The sequence below is a fragment of the Balaenoptera ricei genome, chromosome 6 (assembly GCF_028023285.1).
Source record: "Balaenoptera ricei isolate mBalRic1 chromosome 6, mBalRic1.hap2, whole genome shotgun sequence".
NCBI classification, from domain to species: Eukaryota; Metazoa; Chordata; class Mammalia; order Artiodactyla; family Balaenopteridae; genus Balaenoptera; species Balaenoptera ricei.
The window spans coordinates 111871590-111894929 of NC_082644.1; the positions used below are offsets into that span (position 1 = coordinate 111871590).

Here is a 23340-nt window from a genome sequence, read left to right on the forward strand (position 1 = left end):
ATAACATTATTGTATGAATGTAAAATCTCTTTATGGTGATAAAAGAATTGTAGTTATATAGAAGAATATACTTGTTCTTAGGAGATATATGCTAAAATACTAAGAGATAAAAAACATCATGATGACCATAACTTGATATTGAATTGTTCAGCCAAAAAAAGTAAAATAAATCCGTGTAAATAAAACTGAGAAGGGAGAGTGAGGGTGAATGTGGAAAGGGGAAGGGAGGGATTACCTATCCCCTCATATTTTAGGGAAACACATATAAGCAGTTTCCTATTCTCATTACTTATGAGTAATACTTAATTTTCTTAAATTCAATATAGACACCTCCCTTGTTTATCCAAAAAATCAGTAACCACCGATAACTTCTTTTTACACTAAAAATCATACCATTTTTTTAATAGTTTTTTTTTTTAATTTATTTATTTATTTATTTATTTATGGCTGTGTTGGGTCTTCGTTTCTGTGCGAGGGCTTTCTCCAGTTGCGGCAAGTGGGGGCCACTCTTCATCGTGGTGCGCGGGCCTCTCACTATCGTGGCCTCTCTTGTTACGGAGCACAGGCTCCAGACGCGCAAGCTCAGCAATTGTGGCTCACGGGCCTAGTTGCTCCGCGGCATGTGGGATCCTCCCAGACCAGGGCTCGAACCCATGTCCCCTGCATTGGCAGGCAGATTCTCAACCACTGCGCCACCAGGGAAGCCCAATAGTTTTTTAATATAGTCCTCTTTCTCATGAGGCCAGTATGACCTTGATACCGAAATCTAACAAGAACATTACAAAAAAGAAAAATTATAGCCAAAATATCCTATGACTATAGATGCAAACAAAAAAATAAAATATTAGTTAATTGAATCCAGCAATATGTATAAAAAGGATATCGTGACTAAATGGGTTTATCACAGCAATGCGAAGTTAAACATTTGAAAATAAATGTAATTCACTACATTAACAAAGGGAGAAATCATATGATCATCTCAATAGATGGAGAAAAAGCATTTGATAAAATTGAACATCCATTCATGACTACAGCAGCTGGCAACCTGAAACACCAATTGATGAAGACCAAAAAGAGCTCCAACAAAAGTCAGCTCTCTCTAACTAAATAATCTGAAAAGGGGCAGCCTAACAAGTCAGAAAACTTCCAGAAAATAAGCACCAAACAATACAGCCAAACACCACAGAGAAACCTGTGTGGTCTCACCCCACTCAAGTCAGCAAAGGACGAGCAGGGAAGGAACTTAGATTTCTACCCTTGCCAGGCTGTACTGTATCCCATCCACCCACCCCCTGCCAGGTTGGTGTTAGAGGAAGCCAAGTAGGGAGCCCGGGCTTTCATTATGCCCACTGCACAGTAACGAAGACTCTCTCAATGTGGTTTCAGTGCAGGCTGTGGAGAGCCTGCCACTCTCATGTGGCAGTAAATGAGGCCATGGAGGGAACAGCAACAAGGCACCCAGCCAGGGAGATATCCTGGGAACCAGAACTCCCATCCCAACCCTGCAATAAAGGGGAATTGCGCATCCTGGGTGTGAAGGAAGGCTTAACAGGGAACCTAGTCATATACCCCAACCTGGCAATACGAAGGCAGAGTGCCCCCTTCCCCTTCCAGAGCAGTGTCACAGGGAGCCAGCTAAAGGACAGTGGGAAAATACCTTCAAAGCTCTGCAGGAAATTTTTCCAACCTAGAACTCGATGACCATACAAACTATTGATCAAGTGTGAGAAAGGAGATATTTTTCAGAAATGAAAAGACTTGCAAGAACTCAAATGCACCCTTTAGGCAAGTCCACTGACGTGACTGTCTCCTACAAGAACTTAAATCTGTCCTCCAGCAAACAAATTAAAATAACACAGGGGCCAGGAAATAATGAAATGGGAGAGTGGTGAAGGGACATTTCAGAATTACAAGAATATAGCTGACTTTATACAGATCAGAACAGGAAGTTAGGAAGAAATCATCAGGAAAAAGGAAAAAAAAAAAAAAAAGCCCTGATAAAACTGCAAGTATGATTGCAAGTTTGGAAAAAATTAAGGATATGGTGAAGCAAATAATGCAAGGGAGAAAAAAGAGATTTAAAAACTAGGGGAGGGAGGAGGGAGAGAATATGATTTTTAAAAATCAAGATTCAGATATGACTCTTTTCCAGTCGCAAGCACTTTCTGCGCTACAAACAGCAGTGCACGTATGGCCAAGTCCAAGAACCACACCACGTATAACTACTTCCAAAATGGCATCAATAAACCCTAATCATAAAGACATCTTTTAAGGAGGAGGAACCTAAGTTCCTAAGGATCTTGAACTTTTTCAAGAAACACAAGAATGGTCTAAAGAAGATGCACACCAATAAAACTAAGACCATCAAGGCCTCTGTCAAGCTCAAGGTCCTGAAAGCTTGGGAGACATGCTTCTAATGACACTCCTCTGCTGATCTAAGGCTTCTACCAAGGCCAAAGTCACAGCCAGAGCTCAGGTTCCCAAAGGTGTCCCAGCCCCCACAGAGGCTGCAAAGTAGAGGTTTCAGTTTGCCAACATGAGGATGGAAGTACTCATGTGGTGCCCTGGGCTGCTCTTTACACAAGGCTGTTGTTCGGTGATATTTTGTGCATATAAATGTAAAATATAGATACATATCCAGATACAGAACAAAAGAAATTTAGCATAATTTTAAATTCTGAATGAATTAAAAAAAGTTATATGACCCTGATGTTAAGAACATGCTCCTTCAAATGGGATCATGACAATGCACCAAAAAGGAAGAAAATGTTATTCTAGCACCCTACATGACCTATGTTAAACAATATTTAAATATTCATAATAACACAATTTTCAGAGTTAACCTAAGGATAAATAAAGGAAAACTTGGTTCTGGTCATGGATCAGAATGAAAATGACCACATAAAAGTGAAAGTATAAGCTTAGAGAAAGTAGGAGAGCTACCCTTCCCTTAGAAAGTGGGGCATCAAAGACACTATTGAAAGTTAATGAGGGGCTTCCCTGGTGGTGCAGTAGTCAAGAATCCGCCTGCCAAGGCAGGGGACAAGGGTTTGAGGCCTGGTCCAGGAAGATCCCACATGCTGCGGAGCAACTAAGCCCATGCGCCACAACTACTGAGCCTGTGCTCTAGAGTCCATGAGTCACAACTACTGAGCCCATGTGCCACAACTACTGAGACTGCACTCTAGAGCCCGTGTTCCACAACAAGAGAAGCCACCACAATGAGAAGGTCACGCACCGCAACGAAGAGTAGCCCCGGCTCTCCACAACGAGAGAAAGCCCACACGCAGCAACGAAGACCCAATGCAGCCAAAAATAAATAAATAAAATAAAATTTTTTTTATAATAATACTTTTAATTTATTTATTTATTTTATTTATTTATGGCTGTGTTGGGTCTTTGTTTCTGTGCGAGGGCTTTCGCTAGTTGTGGCAGGCGGGGGCCACTCTTCATCGCGGTGCGCGGGCCTCTCACTATCGCGGCCTCTCTTGTTGAGGAGCACAGGCTCCAGACGTGCAGGCTCAGTAATTGTGGCTCACGGGCCCAGCTGCTCCGTGGCATGTGGGATCTTCCCAGACCAGGGCTCGAACCTGTGTCCCCTGCATTGGCAGGCAGATTCTCAACCACTGCGCCACCAGGGAAGCCCTAAAATAAAATTTTAAAACAAGAAAGTTAATGAAATAAAGAGGACTAAGTATATTACATTAAAATGTAACCATTATAAAAATTAGAAATAATATAAATATATAAAACAGTGGAGAGGGCAGACAGCAGAAGCAAGAAGAACTACAATCGTGTAGCCTGTGGAACAAAAACCACATTCACAGAAAGATAGACAAGATGAAAAGGCAGAGGGCTATGCAGCAGATGAAGGAACAAGATAAAACACCAGAAAAACAACTAAATGAAGTGGAGATAGGCAACCTTCCAGAAAAAGAATTCAGAATAATGATAGTGAAGATGATCCAGGACCTCAGGAAAAGAATGGAGGCAAAGATGGAGAAGATGCAAGAAATTCTGAACAAAGACCTAGAAGAATTAAAGAACAAACAAACAGAGATGAACAAAACAATAACTGAAATGAAAAACACACTACAAGGAATCAATAGCAGAATAACTGAGGCAGAAGAACGGATAAGTGACCTGGAAAACAGAATGGTGGAATTCACTGCCGTGGAACAGAATATAGAAAAAAAAATGAAAAGAAATGAAGACAGCCTAAGAGACCTCTGGGACAACGTTAAATGCAACAACGTTTGCATTACAGGGGTCCCAGAAGGAGAAGAGAGAGAGAAAGGACCAGAGAAAATATTTTAAGAGATTTTAGTCAAAAACTTACCTAACATGGGAAAGGAAATAGCCACCCAAGTCCAGGAAGCGCAGAGAGTCCCATACAGGATAAACCCAAGGAGAAACACGCTGAGACACATAATAATCAAATTGGCAAAAATTAAAGACAAAGAAAAATTATTGAAAGCAACAAGGGAAAAACGACAAATAACATACAAGGGAACTCCCATAAGGTTAACAGCTGATTTCTCAGCAGAAACTCTACAAGCCAAAAGGGAGTGGCATGATATACTTAAAGTGATGAAAGGGAAGAACCTACAACCAAGATTACTCTACCCGGCAAGGATCTCATTCAGATTCGATGGAGAAATCAAAAGCTTTACAGACAAGCAAAGGCTAAGAGAATTCAGCACCACCAAACCAGCTCTACAACAAATGCTAAAGGAACTTCTCTAAGTAGGAAACACAAGAGAAGAAAAGGAACTACAAAAACAAACCCAAAACAATTAACAAAATGGTCACAGGAACATACATATCAATAATTACCTTAAACGTGAATGGATTAAATGCTCCAACCAAAAGACACAGGCTTGCTGAATGGATACAAAAACAAGACCCATATATATACGCTGTCTACAAGAGACCCACTTCAGACCAAGGGACACATACAGACTGAAAGTGAGGGGATGGAAAAAGATATTCCATGCAAATGGAAATCAAAAGAAAGCTGGAGGAGCAATACTCATATCAGATAAAACAGACTTTAAAATAAAGAATGTTACAAGAGACAAGGAAGGACACTACATAATGATCAAGGGATCAATCCAAGAAGAAGATATAACAATTATAAATATATATGCACCCAACATAGGAGCACCTCAATACATAAAGCAACTGTTAACAGCTATAAAAGAGGAAATCGACAGTAACACCACAATAGTGGGGGACTTTAACACCTCACTTACACCAATGGACAGATCATCCAAAATGAAAATAAATAAGGAAACAGAAGCTTTAAATGACACAATAGACCAGATAGATTTAATTGATATTTATAGGACATTCCATCCAAAAACAGCAGATTACACTTTCTTCTCAAGTGCGCATAGAACATTCTCCAGGATAGATCACATCTAGGGTCACAAATCAAGCCTCAGTAAATTTAAGAAAACTGAAATCATATCAAGCATCTTTTCTGACCACAATGCTATGAGATTAGAAATGAATTACAGGGAAAAAAACGTAAAAAACACAAACACATGGAGGCTAAACAATACGTTACTAAATAACCAAGAGATCACTGAAGAAATCAAAGAGGAAATCAAAAAATACCTAAAGACAAATGACAATGAAAACACGATGATCCAAAACCTATGGGATGCAGCAAAAGCAGTTCTAAGAGGGAAGTTTATAGCTATACAAGCCTACCTCAAGAAACAAGAAAAATCTCAAATAAACAATCTAAACCTACACCTAAAGGAACTAGAGAAAGAAGAAAAAACAAAACCCAAAGTTAGCAAAAGGAAAGAAATCATAAAGATCAGAGCAGAAATAAATGAAATAGAAACAAAGAAAACAATAGCAAAGATCAATAAAACTTAAAGCTGGTTCTTTGAGAAGATAAACAACATTGATAAACCATTAGCCAGACTCATCAAGAAAAAGAGGGAAAGGACTCAAATCAATAAAATTCGAAATGAAAAAGGAGAAGTTACAACAGACACCGCAGAAATACAAAGCATCCTAAGAGACTACTACAAGCAACTCTATGCCAATAAAACGGACAACCTGGAAGAAATGAACAAATTCTTAGAAAAGTGTAACCTTCCAAGACTAAACCAGGAAGAAATAAAAAATATGAACACATCAAACACAAGTAATGAAACTGAAACTGGGATTAAAAATCTTCCAACAAACAAAAGTCCAGGACAAGATGGCTTCACAGGTGAACTCTATCAAACATTTAGAGACGAGCTAACACCCATCCTTCTCAAACTCTTGCAAAAAATTGCAGAGGAAGGAACACTCCCAAACTCATTCTATGAGGCCACCATCAACCTGATACCAAAACCAGACAAAGATACTACAAAAAAAGAAAATTACAGACCAATATCACTGATGAATACAGATGCAAAAATCCTCAACAAAATACTAGCAAACAGAATCCAACAACACATTCAAAGGATCATACACCATGATCAAGTGGGATTTATCCCAGGGATGCAAGGATTCTTCAGTATATGCAAATCAATCAATGTGATACACCATATTAACAAACTGAAGAATAAAAACCATATGACCGTCTCAATAGATGCAGAAAAAGCTTTTGACAAAATGCAACACCCATTTATGATAAAAACTCTCCAGAAAGTGGGCATAGAGGGAACCTACCTCAACATAATAAAGGCCATATATGACAAACCCACAGCAAATGTCATTCTCAATGATGAAAAACTGAAAGCATTTCCTCTAAGATCAGGAACAAGACAAGGATGTCCACTCTCACCACTATTATTCAACATAGTTTTGGAAGTCCTAGCCATGGCAATCAGAGAAGAAAAAGAAATAAAAGGAATACAAATTGGAAAAGAAGAAGTAAAACTGTCACTGTTTACAGATGACATGATACTATACATAGAGAATCCTAAAGATGCTACCAGAAAACTACTAGAGCTAATCAATGAATTTGGTAAAGTTTCAGGATACAAAATTAATGCACAGAAATCTCTTGCATTCCTATACACTAAGGATGAAAAATCTGAAAGAGAAATTAAGGAAACACTTCCATTTACCACTGCAACAAAAAGAATAAAATATCTAGGAATAAACCTACCTAGGGAGACAAAAGACCTGTATGCAGAAAACTATAAGACACTGATGAAAGAAATTAAAGATGATACCAACAGATGGAGAGATATACCATGTTCTTGGATTGGAAGAATCAATATTGTGAAAATGACTCTACTACCCAAAGCAATCTACAGATTCAATGCAATCCCTATCAAATTACCAATGGCATTTTTTACAGAACTAGAACAAAAAATCTTAAAATTTGTATGGAGACACAAAAGACCCCGAATAGCCAAAGCAGTCTTGAGGGAAAAAAACAGAGCTGGAGGAATCAGAATCTCTGACTTCAGACTACAAAGCTACAGTAATCAAGACAATATGGTACTGGCACAGAAACAGAAATATAGATCAATGGAACAGGATAGAAAGCCCAGAGATAAACCGACACACCTATGGTCAACTAATCTATGACAAAGGAGGCAAGGATATACAATGGAGAAAAGACAGTCTCTTCAATAAGTGGTGCTGGGAAAACTGGACAGCTACATGTAAAAGAATGAAATTAGAACACTCCTTAACACCATACACAAAAATAAACTCAAAACGGATTAGAGACCTAAATGTTAAGACCGGACACTATAAAACTGTTAGAGGAAACCATAGGAAGAACACTCTTTGACATAAATCACAGCAAGATCTTTTTTGATCCACCTCTTAGAGTAATGGAAATAAAGACAAAATTAAACAAATGGGACCTAATGAAACTTCAAAGCTTTTGCACAGCAAAGGGAACCATGAACAAGATGAAAAGACAACCCTCAGAATGGGAGAAAATATTTGTAAACGAATCCACAGACAAAGGATTAATCTCCAAAATATATAAACAGCTCATGCAGCTCAATACCAAAAAAAAACAACCCAATCAAAAAATGGGCAAAAGACCTAAACAGACATTTCTCCAAAGAAGACATACAGATGGCCAAGAAGCACATGAAAAGCTGCTCAACATCACTAATTATTAGAGAAATGCAAATCAAAACTACAGTGAGGTATCACCTCACACCAGTTAGAATGGGGATCATCAGAAAATCTACAAACAACAAATGCTGGAGAGGGGGTGGAGAAAAGGGAACCCTCTTGCATTGTTGGTGGGAATGTAAATTGATAGAGCCACTATGGAGAACAGTATGGAGGTTCCTTAAAAAAACTAAAATCAGAATTACCATATGACCCAGCAATTCCACTACTGGGCATATACCCAGAGAAAACCATAATTCAAAAAGACACATGCACCCCAATGTTCATTGCAGCACTATTTACAATAGCCAGGTCATGGAAGCAACATAAATGCCCATTGACAGACGAATGGATAAAGAAGATGTGGTACATATATACGACGGAATATTACTCTGCCATAAAAAGGAACGAAATTGGGTCATTTGTAGAGAAGTGGATGGATCTAGAGACCGTCATATACTGAAGTAAGTCAGCAAGAGAAAAACAAATATCGTATATTAGCGCATATATGTGGAACCTAGAAAAATGGTACAGATGAACCAGTTTGCAGGGCAGAAATAGAGACACAGATGCAGAGAACAAGTGTATGTACACCAAGGGGGGAAAGTGGCGGGGTGGTGGTGGTGGTGTGATGAATTGGGAGATTGGGATTGACATGTATACACTAATATGTATAAAATGGATAACTAATAAGACCCTGCTGTATAAAAAAATAAATAAAATAAAATTCAAAAATTCAAAAAAAAACAGTGGAAGAGGAAAGAGAGAAGTATTATAAAGGTACTCATCATCTTTCGTTTCAGGGTATCAACAAATACTGTCTAAAGTTAATTAAATTAAGAGAGAGAGATGTATCTAAGGGTTATGGGTTAACCACCAGAAGAACTGAAAATAAAATCAGTTAGTAGAGGCTGTTCCTGAAGGAGTGTGGGGTAGGGTAGAGAATTACTGCTCTTCATCATGAGCTCTTAAAACTATTTGATTTGTTAACACGTGCATTTATAGCTTTGACTAAATAATTTTTAACATTTGACAAACACATTCTGTTGGTGAAGCTGTAAGGCAACAAGGCACTATCATACATGGGAATATGAACTGGCTCAACCTGTGTGGAGGAGAATTTGACACTTTTCACTAAAGTAAAATTTTACTTTACTATTTTACAATTTTACTAAAGTGAAATTACATATAAATTTACTCTATGACCCAGCAATCCCACTTCTAAAAATCTATCCCCATGGTATAATGGTATAAATACAAAAAAGGCACATACACAAGACTATTCATTGTAGCATCATATAACACTGGAAGCAACCTAAATGACCATCAGCATGAGACTGGTTGAATAACCCATGGACCATCCATCCAATGGAGTACTATGCTACCGCTACAGAGAATAAGCATGACCTCTATGTACTATTACAAGTGATCTCTTTAGAGGGTATAAAATGAGAAGAGTAAAGGAGAGAAAAGTGCACACAGAATGCTATCATTTGTCTGAAGGGTTGGTGAGGGGAAGTGTGAATATACTTAACGTGTTTACCTTTTTTCTAATGAAATTAAAAATGAAAAAAATTTTTTTAAACTAGCTACCTACAGAGGAGGGAAGGAACAGGGTGGTGTGGGAAGGATAGAAGTTAGACTTTTCTGAATATACCTTTTTTGTAGATTTGGCTTTGAAGCCATAGAAGTTTTTTATATAATTATAAAACAAAATTATTTTTAAAAAGCAATCCCAAAAGACTGAAAGAGAAAAAAAAAAAAAACACTATGAATTGAGTTGGAGACACAACCACAGAGAAACTATTTCTAGTGGTTTTAAAACAGTAACTACTATATATTCCTAATGTGATATACTCTAAGGACAAAAAGAATCGCCAAATTGAAAAAAAAAAACCAAAAACCTGTTTTCAGTACATACTGTTGGTGGTTGCTGTTGAGTTTTTGGTATTGCTGTTGAGTTTTTGGATATTGTGGGATAAAGCAAAAAGAGTACTTCTGTTGGTGTCATTGGAAATCAGGACTTTCGACATGAGTGATAAGAGATTCAGATATAAGAATAATGAGGTTAAATTAAAATGCTATGGTCTTGAATTGTAAATACCAATGTGAACATGTGATGTAGTTACCTTAAACACACACACACACACACACACACACACACACACACACACTCTTCCTAGTTCTGACCCCTGGAGAAGCCTAGAAATAATGCTACTAGGTTATTTCTAGTAGCAAATAATAATATTTGCTACTAGAAATAACCTAGTAGCAAAAAAAAAAAAACAAAGTTCTAAAACCCAGACTCTAATCTCTAACACCATTTCCCACCAAAAGGAAGCAAGACTCCTTAGAGGAACAGCAGAAAACAGGTCTGGAGCAGGAAACATGCAAGATGAGTCTGCAACATGTCATCATACCAAAAGGCAAGGGAGCTACTAAAAACTACTGAGATTCTGTCAAAAGGACTCTAGAAATTAACTTAAAGAAGCTTCCACTAGACAAAGATAAGGCAAATTAACATCAGTGAGGATAACTACAGTAGAGTGAAATATAGCACACAGGTTTAAATCTATGCGTTTCAAGTGATAGAAAGAAAAGAATCAGTCACCTTGGGAAAATGCTAGGAAACTAACTCAGTCTGAAAAACGAATAAACTGAATCAAATATTTATTCTGCCTTTCCTATATGAACTGCACCTTAGGGTAACCAAATAGTTGATATGCAGAAGTTTTTCTTTATAGAAGTATTCTAGCTAATATCAAGAAGAAATGATGGAAATAAAATATCACCATTTTATAGCCCCTAATAAATTAATGGATCAAAAAGAGATAACCAGACATACTTTACTTCAAAATAATCTAGGACTAGGAGGCAGAGGAGCGTTATGGTCAGTTATCTATAAATGGAACTAAGAAAGCCATAAATTAGTTAGTAAGTGCTGAAACTGAGTGATGGGCATTTGGGGGCTCATTATACTATTCTCTCTACTATTATAATGTCTAAATTTTTCCAAAATAAAAAAATTTAAATAATTTTAGCACTCAGAAAAAAAAGAATGAAGTTATATTAAAAAGACAAGAAGTGAATACTGATACCAGCTAAACAGATAAATATAAATGGGGTAAATCTTTTCTAAAACTGAATAAAATGTTTAGTTATTGGTGAGAGAGGAGGCATAAAATATTCTTAAACGCTATTATCATTTTAATTATTTACATGCTCATCTTATCTCTCTTAGTAGACTTTAAGCTTCTTTTCTCCCAACCAGTAAGAGAAATAATGCTTTGCACATACCAGGATCACAAACCTTCAAATAAATTCAGTAAAATATATAACACATTATCCTAACATACTCATAAAGAAAAAGCAAATACTTTGTCTTTAAAAAAAAAAAAAAAAAACTATAAAAAGGAACACTTGCTTTCTTTTGACTTTTTTTTTTAACTCTAGGTTCTTCAGACAAGAGTGTCCCATCCACTCCAAACAATATTAATGACAGCTGCCATTTACTAAACGGTCATTTTTCTGCTGAGGGCTAAACATAAGGTTGCTTTTAATCCTCACAACAACACTAGAGGTGAATTTATTAGCTTCCTTTTATAAATTAAAAAACTGAGGCTCAGAAACTTAGAACTCAGATGGGGATCGTGCATGTCTGTGGGGACTCAAACCCTAGTGTCTCCGAGGCCCACATCCCCCTCGCTCCTCTCACGCCCTGGAGTACAAGAACTGTTTGCCTGAAGTCAAACAGCATCTTTCTCTAGATTGGTTTCCTTCCTCCTATTTATTCATACAGTCTAGGCGAGATCAATGCAACATCCCTGAAACCTTTCCTGTGGCTAAAGTGAGTTCAGAAGTTTATTTTTTCTCTTCCTAAATCTAACATGGACAAATTTCCCCTCAGCGACTCGGCCCAGCCCACTTGAAATCTTACTCATCTAACCAAGCACACACATTCACTACGGCGCCCTTAAAGATTTCTTCCTTTCTCACCACAGACTAAAATGCCTTCTCCCAATTATAACTTTTCACTTTTCCTCAGAAAAGCAAACACATTATATAACCAGTCCTCACCTTCCAAACACTCATTTATAATATAACTTTGCTAACCTTGGCAAGTCATCTTTGATTCTTCTCTCACCTCTTACATGTAATTTGTCACCAGGTCTTGTCAATTCTCCCTAAAATCTCTCTCAAAGTCGTCCTTTTTCTTTTGAAAACCAAAACCTCACTTTGGACCTTGATCTTCTGCAGTACAAACTATAACACTTCCATAAACCAGTGGTCTCCAATTTTTTTCCATGCATTCCTCCCTATCAGTAAAAAAATTTGAGCATACATCTGATATATGTATTTTTATTTATAAATTATAAGAATGTCTTACTACAGTCATCTATAGTATATTATTAGAAAACACAAAAACAAATTTTGAAGATTGATATAGAAACAAATATAGGTTCTAACATATTTTTTTCACACCCCCAGCATGTGGATCATGCTGCACAACCCGGAGATATCACTATTCTAAACTACTGCTGCCAGAGTAATCTTCCTAAAAACCCAAGTCCGATCATACTATATTCCCAACTCAATCCTTCAATGGCATGAGGTTCCAGTAGCACAAACCTGCTTTTTCAACTTCATCACCTATAATCTTTTTCCACATATTCTGTATTTCAGCTATACCTGTAATCTCCCTATCTCTTTTACACACAGTTCCTTTCATCTGGAATGTCCTTATGCCTGACATACATAACAGTATCTCTAAGAGAAAAATACATTCTTTTTTTGTTTTGTTTTGGTTTTGGCTGCACCGTGCCACATGTGGGGTCTTAGTTCCCCAACCAGGGAACGAAACTGTGCCCCCTGCATTAGAAGCGTGGAGTCTTAACCACTGGACCGCCAAGGAAACCCCCAAAATACATTCTAACTGCCATAACCAAATTACAAATAAACTTTTGGGATGTAACCTACCTTTTCTACAAGAACTCATATATTTTGAACATATATTTTGTTACTTCCTTTATTTGGTTCCTTTTCAAGTCCATACTTAGAAATACTTAGAATGGGTATGGATTTCAATTAAAGTAGAGGAGACCAACTTTGCTTTGTTTCCTTTGGTTTACTTCCTTGTTTATCTTTCCATTTTAGAACAAAATCCTTTTAAGCAAAAAGGATGTTTCAAATCCAGAGATTGGTTCCCCCTAGGGCCAGGTAAAAGGCTGAACCTTTGCAACCCACAAGAATTCCTGCCAGGAACTTACACACAGATTTAACAGCCTGAATAAAAACATGTTTTCCTACAGCAATACTCCAGGTTTTTATCTTCCCTGCTTCAACCTTCCTATCTCCTGTGCAAACCCCTCCAAGTTGACTGCAATGACTCAGATTAGAATGATGGAGATGCAGCAAAACATTTTCCAGAAAAGTCATGAAAATTCAAGGGACTCTGGGTACTAATAATGGGGAGCTCAGTCTCCAGCAAGACTTCTGTTCCACCACCCCAAGTCTTTGTACTCTCTTCTGTGGAGACTGGGAGGGGAGCGCCGAGGTGGAAAGAGGAAAAAGAGGCAGGGGAGGGCCCTGGAGAGGAAGTCACATTTCAACTCCCTAGTCTTACTTATCCCACAGAAGGAAGATATGTCAGTTGGGCTACACAACAGGCCTCAAGAAGAAGCCAGCCTGTGGTGCATTTTGGTAATGGAATCCTTTAATGGGCTATCCAAAAAAAGCCTGGAGCAGAGCAATCTTAAAAAGCCAAGGCTGCTTCTCTGTATCAGAAAACAATGATGGGCTTATCCCCATTTCCAAGTCATAAAACTTCTGCTGTTCTTCCTCCAGAAATCCCTCCTCCCTTCTCCAAATCTCACTTTTCTTTCAGTTCCAGTTTCACCCTCTTCTGAGAACCTATCTCTGTCTACTCTGATCTTTCGTTTTCTATACAACTCATGTGGGCCAAATCATAACCACAATGAGATATCACTTTACAAAAGTGGTGCAATTGCTTTGGAAAACAGTTTAACAGTTCCTTAAAAAGGGTAACCATATGATCTAGCAATTCCACTCCTAGGTATATACCCAAGAGAAATGAAAACATATGTCCCCACAAAATGTTCACATCAACATTATTCCTAACAGTGAAAAAGTGGAAGCAACCCAAATACCTAACAACTGATGAATGGATGAATAAAATGTGGTTTAACCATACAATATTATTCAATGATAAAAAGTAATGAAATGCTCATATATGCTATATCATGAATAAACTTGGGAACCATTATGTTTAGGGAAAGACAAAGGATTATATTTTATATGATTCCATTTATATGAAATGCCCAGAATTGACAAATCTATAGCAACAATAAGTAGGTTAGTGCTTGCCTACGGCTGAGAGGGTTTGAGGGGAATGGGGAGTGACCACTAATGGGTATGGGGTTTCTTTCTGGAGTGATGAAAATGTTCTGGATTTGGATAGTGGTATTTGGAGTATACTGAAAACCATTTAATTATATACTGTAAAAGAGTAAGTTTTATAGTACGGTTTATTTAATAAAGTTGTTTGCAGATTACCACAGCCTACAAGGCCCTGCTCAGGGCCCCAGTCTCTCTCTGACCTCACCCCAGCCTCCCTGCCATCAGTCACTACCCAAACCCACTATCAGTTCCTGAAATCTGTCTAGGGTTTCCTTGCCTCGAGGCCTCAGTATATGCTTCACTCTGCCTGGAATGAAAAGTCTTGTGAGTTTCTTTACATGACTAATGACTTCTCATCCTTTAAGTCTCAGCTCAAATGTCATCTCCACAGTAAGCCCTCCCTCACTACTCTTATCTAAAATAGGACAGCCGCTCCCATCATCCTCTCTTAGCATCTTGTGTTTATAGCACATCCACATAGCTTTATGTGAACCGATTTTTTTTTTCACGTGAACTGATTTTTTTTAATCCGTCAGGTCCACCAGATTGTAAACTCCATGAAAGTAGGATTAAATATTATTCCCATTAACTCCCAATGTCTAACAATTCCTGGCATTTTAGTGCCAGTGTCTATTAGGTGGTAATTAACATTTTTATTTCCCTGTGTCCTGTCTTCACACATACTGCTCCCTCTTTTGAGACTACTACCACTACTGCCACCACCACCGTCACCACCATGATCAGCACAGCCATCACCATGGCTTCTACTCCCTCTGCCACCATTCTTACCCCCTTCACACCCTTACTCATCTCTCCTGTCTCAACTGAAACATCATCTTGATGAAGCATTCTTTCTTTGGAAGCCCTCCTTAGGAGACAGTCTCTCCTTCACTTATTCACCTATTCATCACCGGCTCCATCTCCACTATAGCAATGATCTTATTGTCCGACACTCAGGTTTCCTGGTGGGGAGGGGACCTGGAGGGAGTGGTTTTGTTTTACACTCCTGTCTCACTACTATTTTGGAGAGCCTTAAAGCAAAATCTTTTCATTTTTGTGTCCCTAGTACTTAGCATATGACCGGGCACATAACATAGTACTGAAGACAAGTCTACAGGCTAATGCAGAATAAACACCACCACAAAGCCAAATCAGCTGCCCTGTCCTGTCTGTATGCCTTCATATCTTTGAGTATGCTTTTCTCCAAGTCCACAAATGTCAGGTTTCTTCAAACTCACTTAGAATACTTCCTTCAATTACTTACAATCCACTTCCTGCCCTTGGTGCCTGGAAACAATTTCTAGGATGTCACCACAAGCAATATTAAACTGCCACAGTTTCCTGCTGTGTGTCTACATTATCAGTTAAATTGCTTCATATTAACCACATTCCAGTCCACTGGGATCACTCAAACACTAAATAAGATTTAAACATACCTGTTGAAGACTGGCAGTTACCATTGCTCCTTTTCTCTCTCTAGATAAATAAATGTCTGCTCAGGTTTAAGGTTTAGGAGCTTTCCAGAGTGCTACCTGCATACTGGTGACCTTTTCTTTCCTTTGTCAAGTAGATGTTTGGTCTGAGGCAAGACAAGTTTCCTTTATTAAAATGAACATGAACACTCTTCAGAAAAAATAAGGAACTGCTACCTAGACCAGGACAATTTGGCTTAAAAACTTAACACTTAAAACACTCTTCCTCCTCAAGAGTTCAAATAGCAAACTGTTATTTTTTAGCTCTATGTACATTCAACCCAAAGCCTTTAGTTCGGAACTTAATTCAGATCCTAACTATTTCTTAAAAGCATTCCATAAACTCTTCCTAAACAACATTATGTGTCAGGTACTGGGTTTGACACAGGGAACTCAAAGACAAGTAAGACAGTCCCTGCTCTCAAGAAGTTTATGTCGGGCTTAGTATAGGAGGCACACAAGGAACTGGATTTAGTGCTATGACAGTGATCAACACAGGGAGCCAGAGAAACAGACAAAGGACACCTGGCCTAGGTGGGGGGAGAGGGTGCACATATGAAGGACACCTGGCCTATGCTGGGGGGGGTCCACAGATGAAGGACACCTGGCCTAGGTTGGGGACGAGGGGGCACGGATGAAGGACCCCTGACCTAGGTTGGGGATGAGGGGGCACGGATGAAGGACACCTGGCCTAGGTTGGCGATAAGGGGGCACGGATGAAGGACACCTGGCCTAGGTTGGGGACGAGAGGGCACGGATGAAGGACACCTGGCCTAGGTTGGAGATAAGGGGGCACGGATGAAGGAAACCTGGCCTAGGTTGGGGACGAGGGGGCATGGATGAAGGACACCTGGCCTAGGCTGGGGACGAGGGGGCACGGATGAAGGACACCTGGCCTAGGTTGGGGAAGAGGGGGCACGGATGAAGGACACTGGCCTAGGTTGGGGATAAGGGGGCATGGATGAAGGACACCTGGCCTAGGCTGAGGAGGGGTGGGGGCAGGGCACTGGCATCAGGGTAGGATTCCTCGGGATGGCATCTGATCTAAGGCCTATAAACACCCATTCTCTCATCTGAAAAATGTAGCTAACAGTAGCTACATCATTGGACAGTTGTGAGGATTTGATAAAATGGTTCACATAAAGCACTACCACCATGCCTGACACAGAGATTGTGTTCAACCAGCCTTAGCTCAAAAGGAAAGACTGAACAAGCACTGAACCTCAACACCTGTGCCTAGCAACTCACCTGCTTTACTACTGATCATGTAACAGACACCAGCTTCACAATTACACAGAGTATTGTTTTTAATCAATTTTTATGTTTTAATGAGAGAATGTTGAGTCCTGCTCTGCATGTTCAGTCTAATTCCTGGATTATCAAAACCTTTTTCTCCATTACCTGAAACTCACAGTTCTCTGACATTTCTGGTATAAAATATAGCAGTTTTCTTAGTCTTTTGATGGAGAAGGTATAAAAGAAACTAACAATTACCGACTTTTTAATATGGGCCCAGCAGTGATGTTGATACTGTGTTTATTGTGCATAATGACCCTGCAACATATAGTCTTCCCCATTTTACCCTCAGAGCAACTGAGGCAGAAAGAGGTATTTTGTACAAAGTTTCGTAGTCAGCAGAAAAAAGAACCGGAATAGGAATCCAAATCTGATTCCACATTGTTAGCCTGACTGGACCACACAATATCAGAGATGAGGAGAGAAAGCACAGGCGGCCAGAGCGCTCTCCTGCTCAGAGGGGCACCCCATGCTCTCCTCCCCCACCCCCAAGACTGTCCTACACAACAGAGCCCGCACACTTAGACTTCACCTCAGCCGGGTGGACACCTTGAGCTCAGTCTGTTCTTTCCTGTCAGGATGGAACAGACGGTCAGTAGTAATCAAAGCCCTGTTTCCCCCCAAAATTAAGGCAGCGCCTAAGAAGATGGCTTCCTCACCACCTGCCCATCCTCATTCCTACCTGCAGGCAGAAGCTACACAGTCAACAGTCACCATAAATCACAATTACTTCTCAGAATTTCTCTCTTCATACTCTCTTTCAGCCTCACCACAAGCTAACATAATTCCCATGTCTAAGTTTTTATCACCAAGCAGTCTAGTTTCAAGATCAAGAAGGCTATTCTTTACACGAATTTGGTTAATAGAATTTCATGCATTAGTATAAGTTCTCTTGCCCAAGCACTCAGAGATAGGCTCCACAAAACAGTCTTAAGAAATGTATTTGTCAACCTGCAACGTTCAAGAGCAAGACAGAGACCTGATGCCTAGTCATCCGAACTTCCACTTGTTGGATCTTCAGGCTGATTCTGACACTGACTTGCCTCATATCTGGCAAGTTTCTGAACTTCCCTGTAACAAGAAAGGTAAGCATCCTCACAAGTATACTCTGCGACTCTATGGTGGCTTTTGTGAAGTGTTTCTAAGTGCTATTGAAATCCCAAGTTTACAACTCTTACTTGGAAGCAGGAGCTAAACTTGGAGTGCCTCTTTAATCCCAATGCTTCACACACTACGTCTTTTTACCTCCCAAGCTTCCTAAGCTCTTATTTGGATCATGCTTCGTTTCCCCCTCATTTCCACAAAAATCAAGAATTAACAGTGTACTCATCGAACTCTTCCATTTTCATTATCATAAGCAAACTTTTCTAGTCTCCGGGCTGCTGCAGCCTGTTAAGACACATTTTGTGAATGGAGGCCTAAGCCGGTCAGGGGACTACAAGGCTGGGCAAAGGACACACTGCATGGACATTGATGGAACAAGAGATGCAACGCTTGAATAATTATTAGATTTCACCCATAAGGCCCTTCCCCTTTCAAACTTCCCTAGCATAACTCACAAAATGCTGAAGTAAACACATGTCTCAGACTTTCTTGTAAGCGGGTTTAAAGTATCCCATGAAAGCTTTTTTAAGGAAAAGCCTGCGCTGCTAACTGGGTTTTTCAGTGCCGTTAAACAATTCTATTACTCATAGAGAAAAAGTGAACATTTGTTAGTGATTAGAGATAAGGCATCTCATGTTCTGGAACTGAGGAAGGGAGAGGCCAAAAGAGGACCTGGCTGGGAGGGGAGATAGAGTCCAAACCAACACACCCAAATGGTACTGCATAAAAGTTGCACTTTCCAAAGTCAACTTCTAGGTCTAGAAAGAGGGCAACAATGTTTCAATGGGTTCCCAAGTCAGATGTATCAACGTTTTCCCGGGAAAACTAACCCCTCACCAGGGACTCCAGATGAATGAATGAGTGAGGGAATTTGCCAGACTGAATTACAAAACCTTTCCAACGATTATCAAGATCAGGTGCTCGGTTACAGCACAGAGGTATCTTCCCTCACAGCCTTTGGCCCTCGCTGTGGGGAGACTTGCATAGACAGGAGGGGGAAACAGGAGAAGAGAGAAAAGGGCCTTCCTCCCCAGGCCATCCAGACCTTCAGTCCCTGAGTGGCCCCTCCCTCTGAAAATCTCACGCGACTTTTATGGGGACCCACAGGCCTTAAGCAGCCAGACTGCCACCTCAGGACCTGCCCGACTCTCAGGGGCGCCCCAAACACCCATTTGGGGAGTTGCTTCTAGAGATTTCTCGCCCTCCCCCCAACAGTTGTGTGACCGTTTTCAGAGGCTCTCTGTAACCCCGGGGAGGGGGCCACCTTGTAATCTCAGCTGTTCCCGCCCTCAGGTGAGGAGGGGACAACTGACCACCAGCGCCCTTCCACCCCGCGCGCACCCCGCCCCCGAGCCTCCCTGGATCGTCATGGCAGCCGGCACGCGGGGAGCCCCTTGGGCCCCGGCAACAAGTCCCCCGCGCGGCCCGAGGCCTGCAGCCCTTGCCCTGCAGCCCTTGCCCGGCCTCGCCGCCCCTCGCCCGGCCCGGCTCCGCCCGGCCCGGCCGCACTCACTTGATCCTGGAGCCCATGGTCCCCGAGCCTCCTCATGGGCCCGCGGGCCCCGCTCGGCGCTGCGCTGCCCGCCCGCCTGCGGCCGACCGGCCTCCCTCCGGCGTTCTCCCCGCCCCTTCCTCCCTTCCCTCAGGCTGGGGCCCGCCCGCTTGAGGCTCGCTCCCCCGCCGCCGCCGCCGCCGCCGCCGCCGCCGCCGCCTCCCGGGGTTAATGCACTCGCTTCAGCCCGGCGAACGCCATGGTCGCCGGCGCGCGTGCCCGGCGCGCGCCGCCCCCTCCGCCTCTCACACCGTCGCCCCCTCCCGCCCGCACCGCCGCCGCCCGTGGGGGCTGCCGGGAAGTGTAGTCCGCTCGCGGGAGGCAGTGCCGCCTGAGGGCGGTTGCGGCGGCGGGAACCGCGCATCCGCCGGGGTGGACTCCCGGAGCTCGGTGCGTGTTGCTTTCCGGGTGCAGGCACCTAAAGAGCTCCCCTCCCACTGTTCTCCTATAGAAACCAACACCTACAACCCCTCTGAAAAGATCTTCATCCCATAGAGACCCCCAAGCTCACCTGAAGAAACCTTTACCCATTCCTCTCCTGTGGGGTCCTCCCACCCGGTGGCTCTGGCGTAGAGATAATCTGTCTCCCATTCAGGCCTCCAGGAAGACACAACTTTTTCCTTTGAAAATCCCATACCTTTCAGTAAGTTCCTTAAGGGAGCCATAGCCCCTCTTCTCTGTCACACCAGACACTTCCCCAGCATGGTTCTTGATGGAGACCCCCTTAGACCTTAAACCTCTTAGACCTTTAAGGAGACCTCACATCCCCACAGGAAAGCCACCTGAGGGCTTCATAGGACCCATTTAGTGGCTCTGCTCTGCCCTACCCTTGAGGATCTCTGCCTCCCTTTGTTAGCCATTTGGGGGGCTCCAGTAGAGAAATCTCATGTCACCATAACAGTCCCTGATAGAGACTAAGTCAAGGCAAATGAAGGTACTTGAGAGCCAAGATCGCCAACCTGCTCCCCCTTGGGGCTCATTTTAATGAATGCCCCAATATCATCCCCTCTAGGCCTGGAGGAATCACAAAGGCAGCAGTAATGATCACTACCATTAGCTACTGTTCAGTGCATGGGTGAGTGAGTGCCCTCTCTGAAGCAGGCACTCTATTTCCCCTACATGGTTAGCACCAATGCTCACAATCATCTTGTGAGTTTACCCCCTCTTTTCACAAAGAGGAAACTGAGGCATGTGTTCAAGGTTACATAGCTAGCAACTGGTGGAGTGGAGATTAGCATCCGGGCTGAATAACGCCAGACACGTGACATAGTTATGCTTTAGGATGGCACCTTTGGCCACAAGTCAGAAGACACTGTAGGTTCATGGTTCACTTTTGAAATTAGGCTTTTCTTCTCTTTTTTACACTTTTCTGTTCTGAAATTCCATTCATCTCTTCTAACATTTTAGCTCTTATAAATTCATGGAGTGGCTCTCCACCCCACAGTCACTACAGTAACTAGTCCCAGCCAGGCAGGGAGCAAAGAAAGCAAGAACTCCTTTTGGAGTTACATTCTAGATAAAGATAATGTCTCTCTTTTGCCTATGCCCTGAGGTTGTTGAAGGCATAGAATGAAGTTTTTTGAATTCAAACAAACAAACAAAAATTTAAAATGTCCAAACTGCCATTTTGAATTCAAAGTCTTTTACATCCAGACACCAACAGTGACTTATAAACAACCCCAGGAGCAAAGCTCTGCTAGACAGGCAGGGCCTCTGTGGTGTTTATTCACCTAGTTTCCTATGAACCCTGTCCAAGGAACAGTTGTTATCAAGATCTTGCCTGGAATGAGCAGCCAGTTCAAAAGCTCTGAGCAGGAGACTATAAATAAAACAGAGTTATTTGGTGGAGGGCAAAGCTGGCTGCTTTTCAAAGGAGGTTGTAGCCATCCTGGCCACAAAAATGTCTGAGTGCCTGCTGGGTGGTGGTGGTGGTGGTGGTGTGTGTGTGTAGGACAGAGGGGGAGACTGGATAGGGAGGGTTATATATCTGTCCAGGTGGCCTCTGAGACTGCAGGGTGGTCTGGGGAGAACGCATTGAACTGGGAGTTAGGAGCCTGGTTTCTAATGCTAGCTCCATCACTGACTAGCAGAGAGATTTTAAGCAAATGGTTAGACAATCGTCTGCTTCAGTTTCCTCCTCAGTAGAATGGGGTAGAGAGCTCAAGGAGGAGCTCACATCACAAGAGAGAGTGTGATGGAGGAATTAAGAGGGCAGGCTCTGGAGCCAGACTGCCTGGGTTCAAATCTCAGCTCTGTCTCTTACTAAATATGTGCCTTCAGGTAAGTTATTCCCTTTCTCTGTGCCTCAGGTTCTTTGTCTGTAAAATGGAAATTATGGTAATGGCTCTATCTTACTGAGGTGGCATGGGAATTAAATGAGTTAATGACACAAAGTACGTAAACAGTGACTAATATATAGTAAGCACTCAAAAATTATCAGCAACTATTATATGCAAGACACTTAGCACAGTTCGGCTTCTATTATTAATAGAAATAATCTTCATAATAAATAGTCCTGTACTTGAATTCAGTAGACCTGAGTTCCCAGCCCAGGATGTAATTGTTTACATTCTGAAACAATTAGAAGTCAGTTCAACTGTGCACTGAAATAACTGAAGAAGACTGAAATAACAGTGGCTGAAAAAAATAGAAGTTTATTTCTCTTTCACATATGGTCAGGAGATGAACATTCCAGAGCTGGTATGACAATTCCATAAATCATACTCTAAGATTTGAAGGCATATCGACAGGACAGAGCAGCTGATTTGGTCTTGGGTTGATGTTTATTCTGCATTAGGTTGTAAACGTGTCTTCTGTTCCTCAGACTGTGACCTCTTTGAGGCTGGTTAGCCAGAATTCTACCTTATTGCTCCCCTATTCTCCAGATGCAGCTTCCACCTCATGGTCCAATATGGCTGCTTGAACTACCTCGCCTTCTAATCTGCGACCAAGCCAAAGGAAAGGAAGACGGTCATGCCCCACCCCAAGCCCTAATCTTTAAGTACATTTCCCTGGAGTTGCACCTACTGCTCCATTTACATTCCATGGGTCAGAACTTAGTTATACAACCACATCTCACTAGGAAATATAGCCTTTATTTCAGAAATCATGTGCACAGCTGAAGCCGGGGTGGGTGGTGTGTTTCCGGGGAAGAAGGGGAGTACAGACACTGCAATCTCAGCCAAGCCATGCTTGGCTATGTGACCTTGGACAAGCCCCTGACTTTCTCTGGCCCTCAGCTTCCCTATATCCAAAGTAAGAGATTCAGGCCAGATAACCTCTCTCCAAAGTCCTTTTCAGTTCCAAAATTCTCTAATCAGTAGCTTACTGTTTTATAATTCCTTTAAACCTAGGTGAATCTGATGTCGTTCAAACAAAAGGAGACCTCTCTGCCAAGTACAT

The 23340-nt window shown here is 41.4% G+C and overlaps 1 protein-coding gene across 8 annotated transcripts in view; it reads right to left on the bottom strand.

The window, feature by feature from the left end:
* Window positions 1–19996, bottom strand: part of DENND1A (DENN domain containing 1A) — a 534065-nt gene extending 514069 nt beyond the window's left edge. For all 8 annotated transcript variants that reach the window (XM_059925586.1, XM_059925584.1, XM_059925585.1 and 5 more), the window contains exon 1: window positions 19900–19996. In XM_059925586.1, the coding sequence (XP_059781569.1) occupies window positions 19900–19916 (17 nt within the window). In that variant the 5' untranslated portion in view covers window positions 19917–19996. The remainder of the gene's footprint in view (window positions 1–19899) is intronic.
* Between the last annotated feature and the right edge of the window lie 3344 nt (window positions 19997–23340).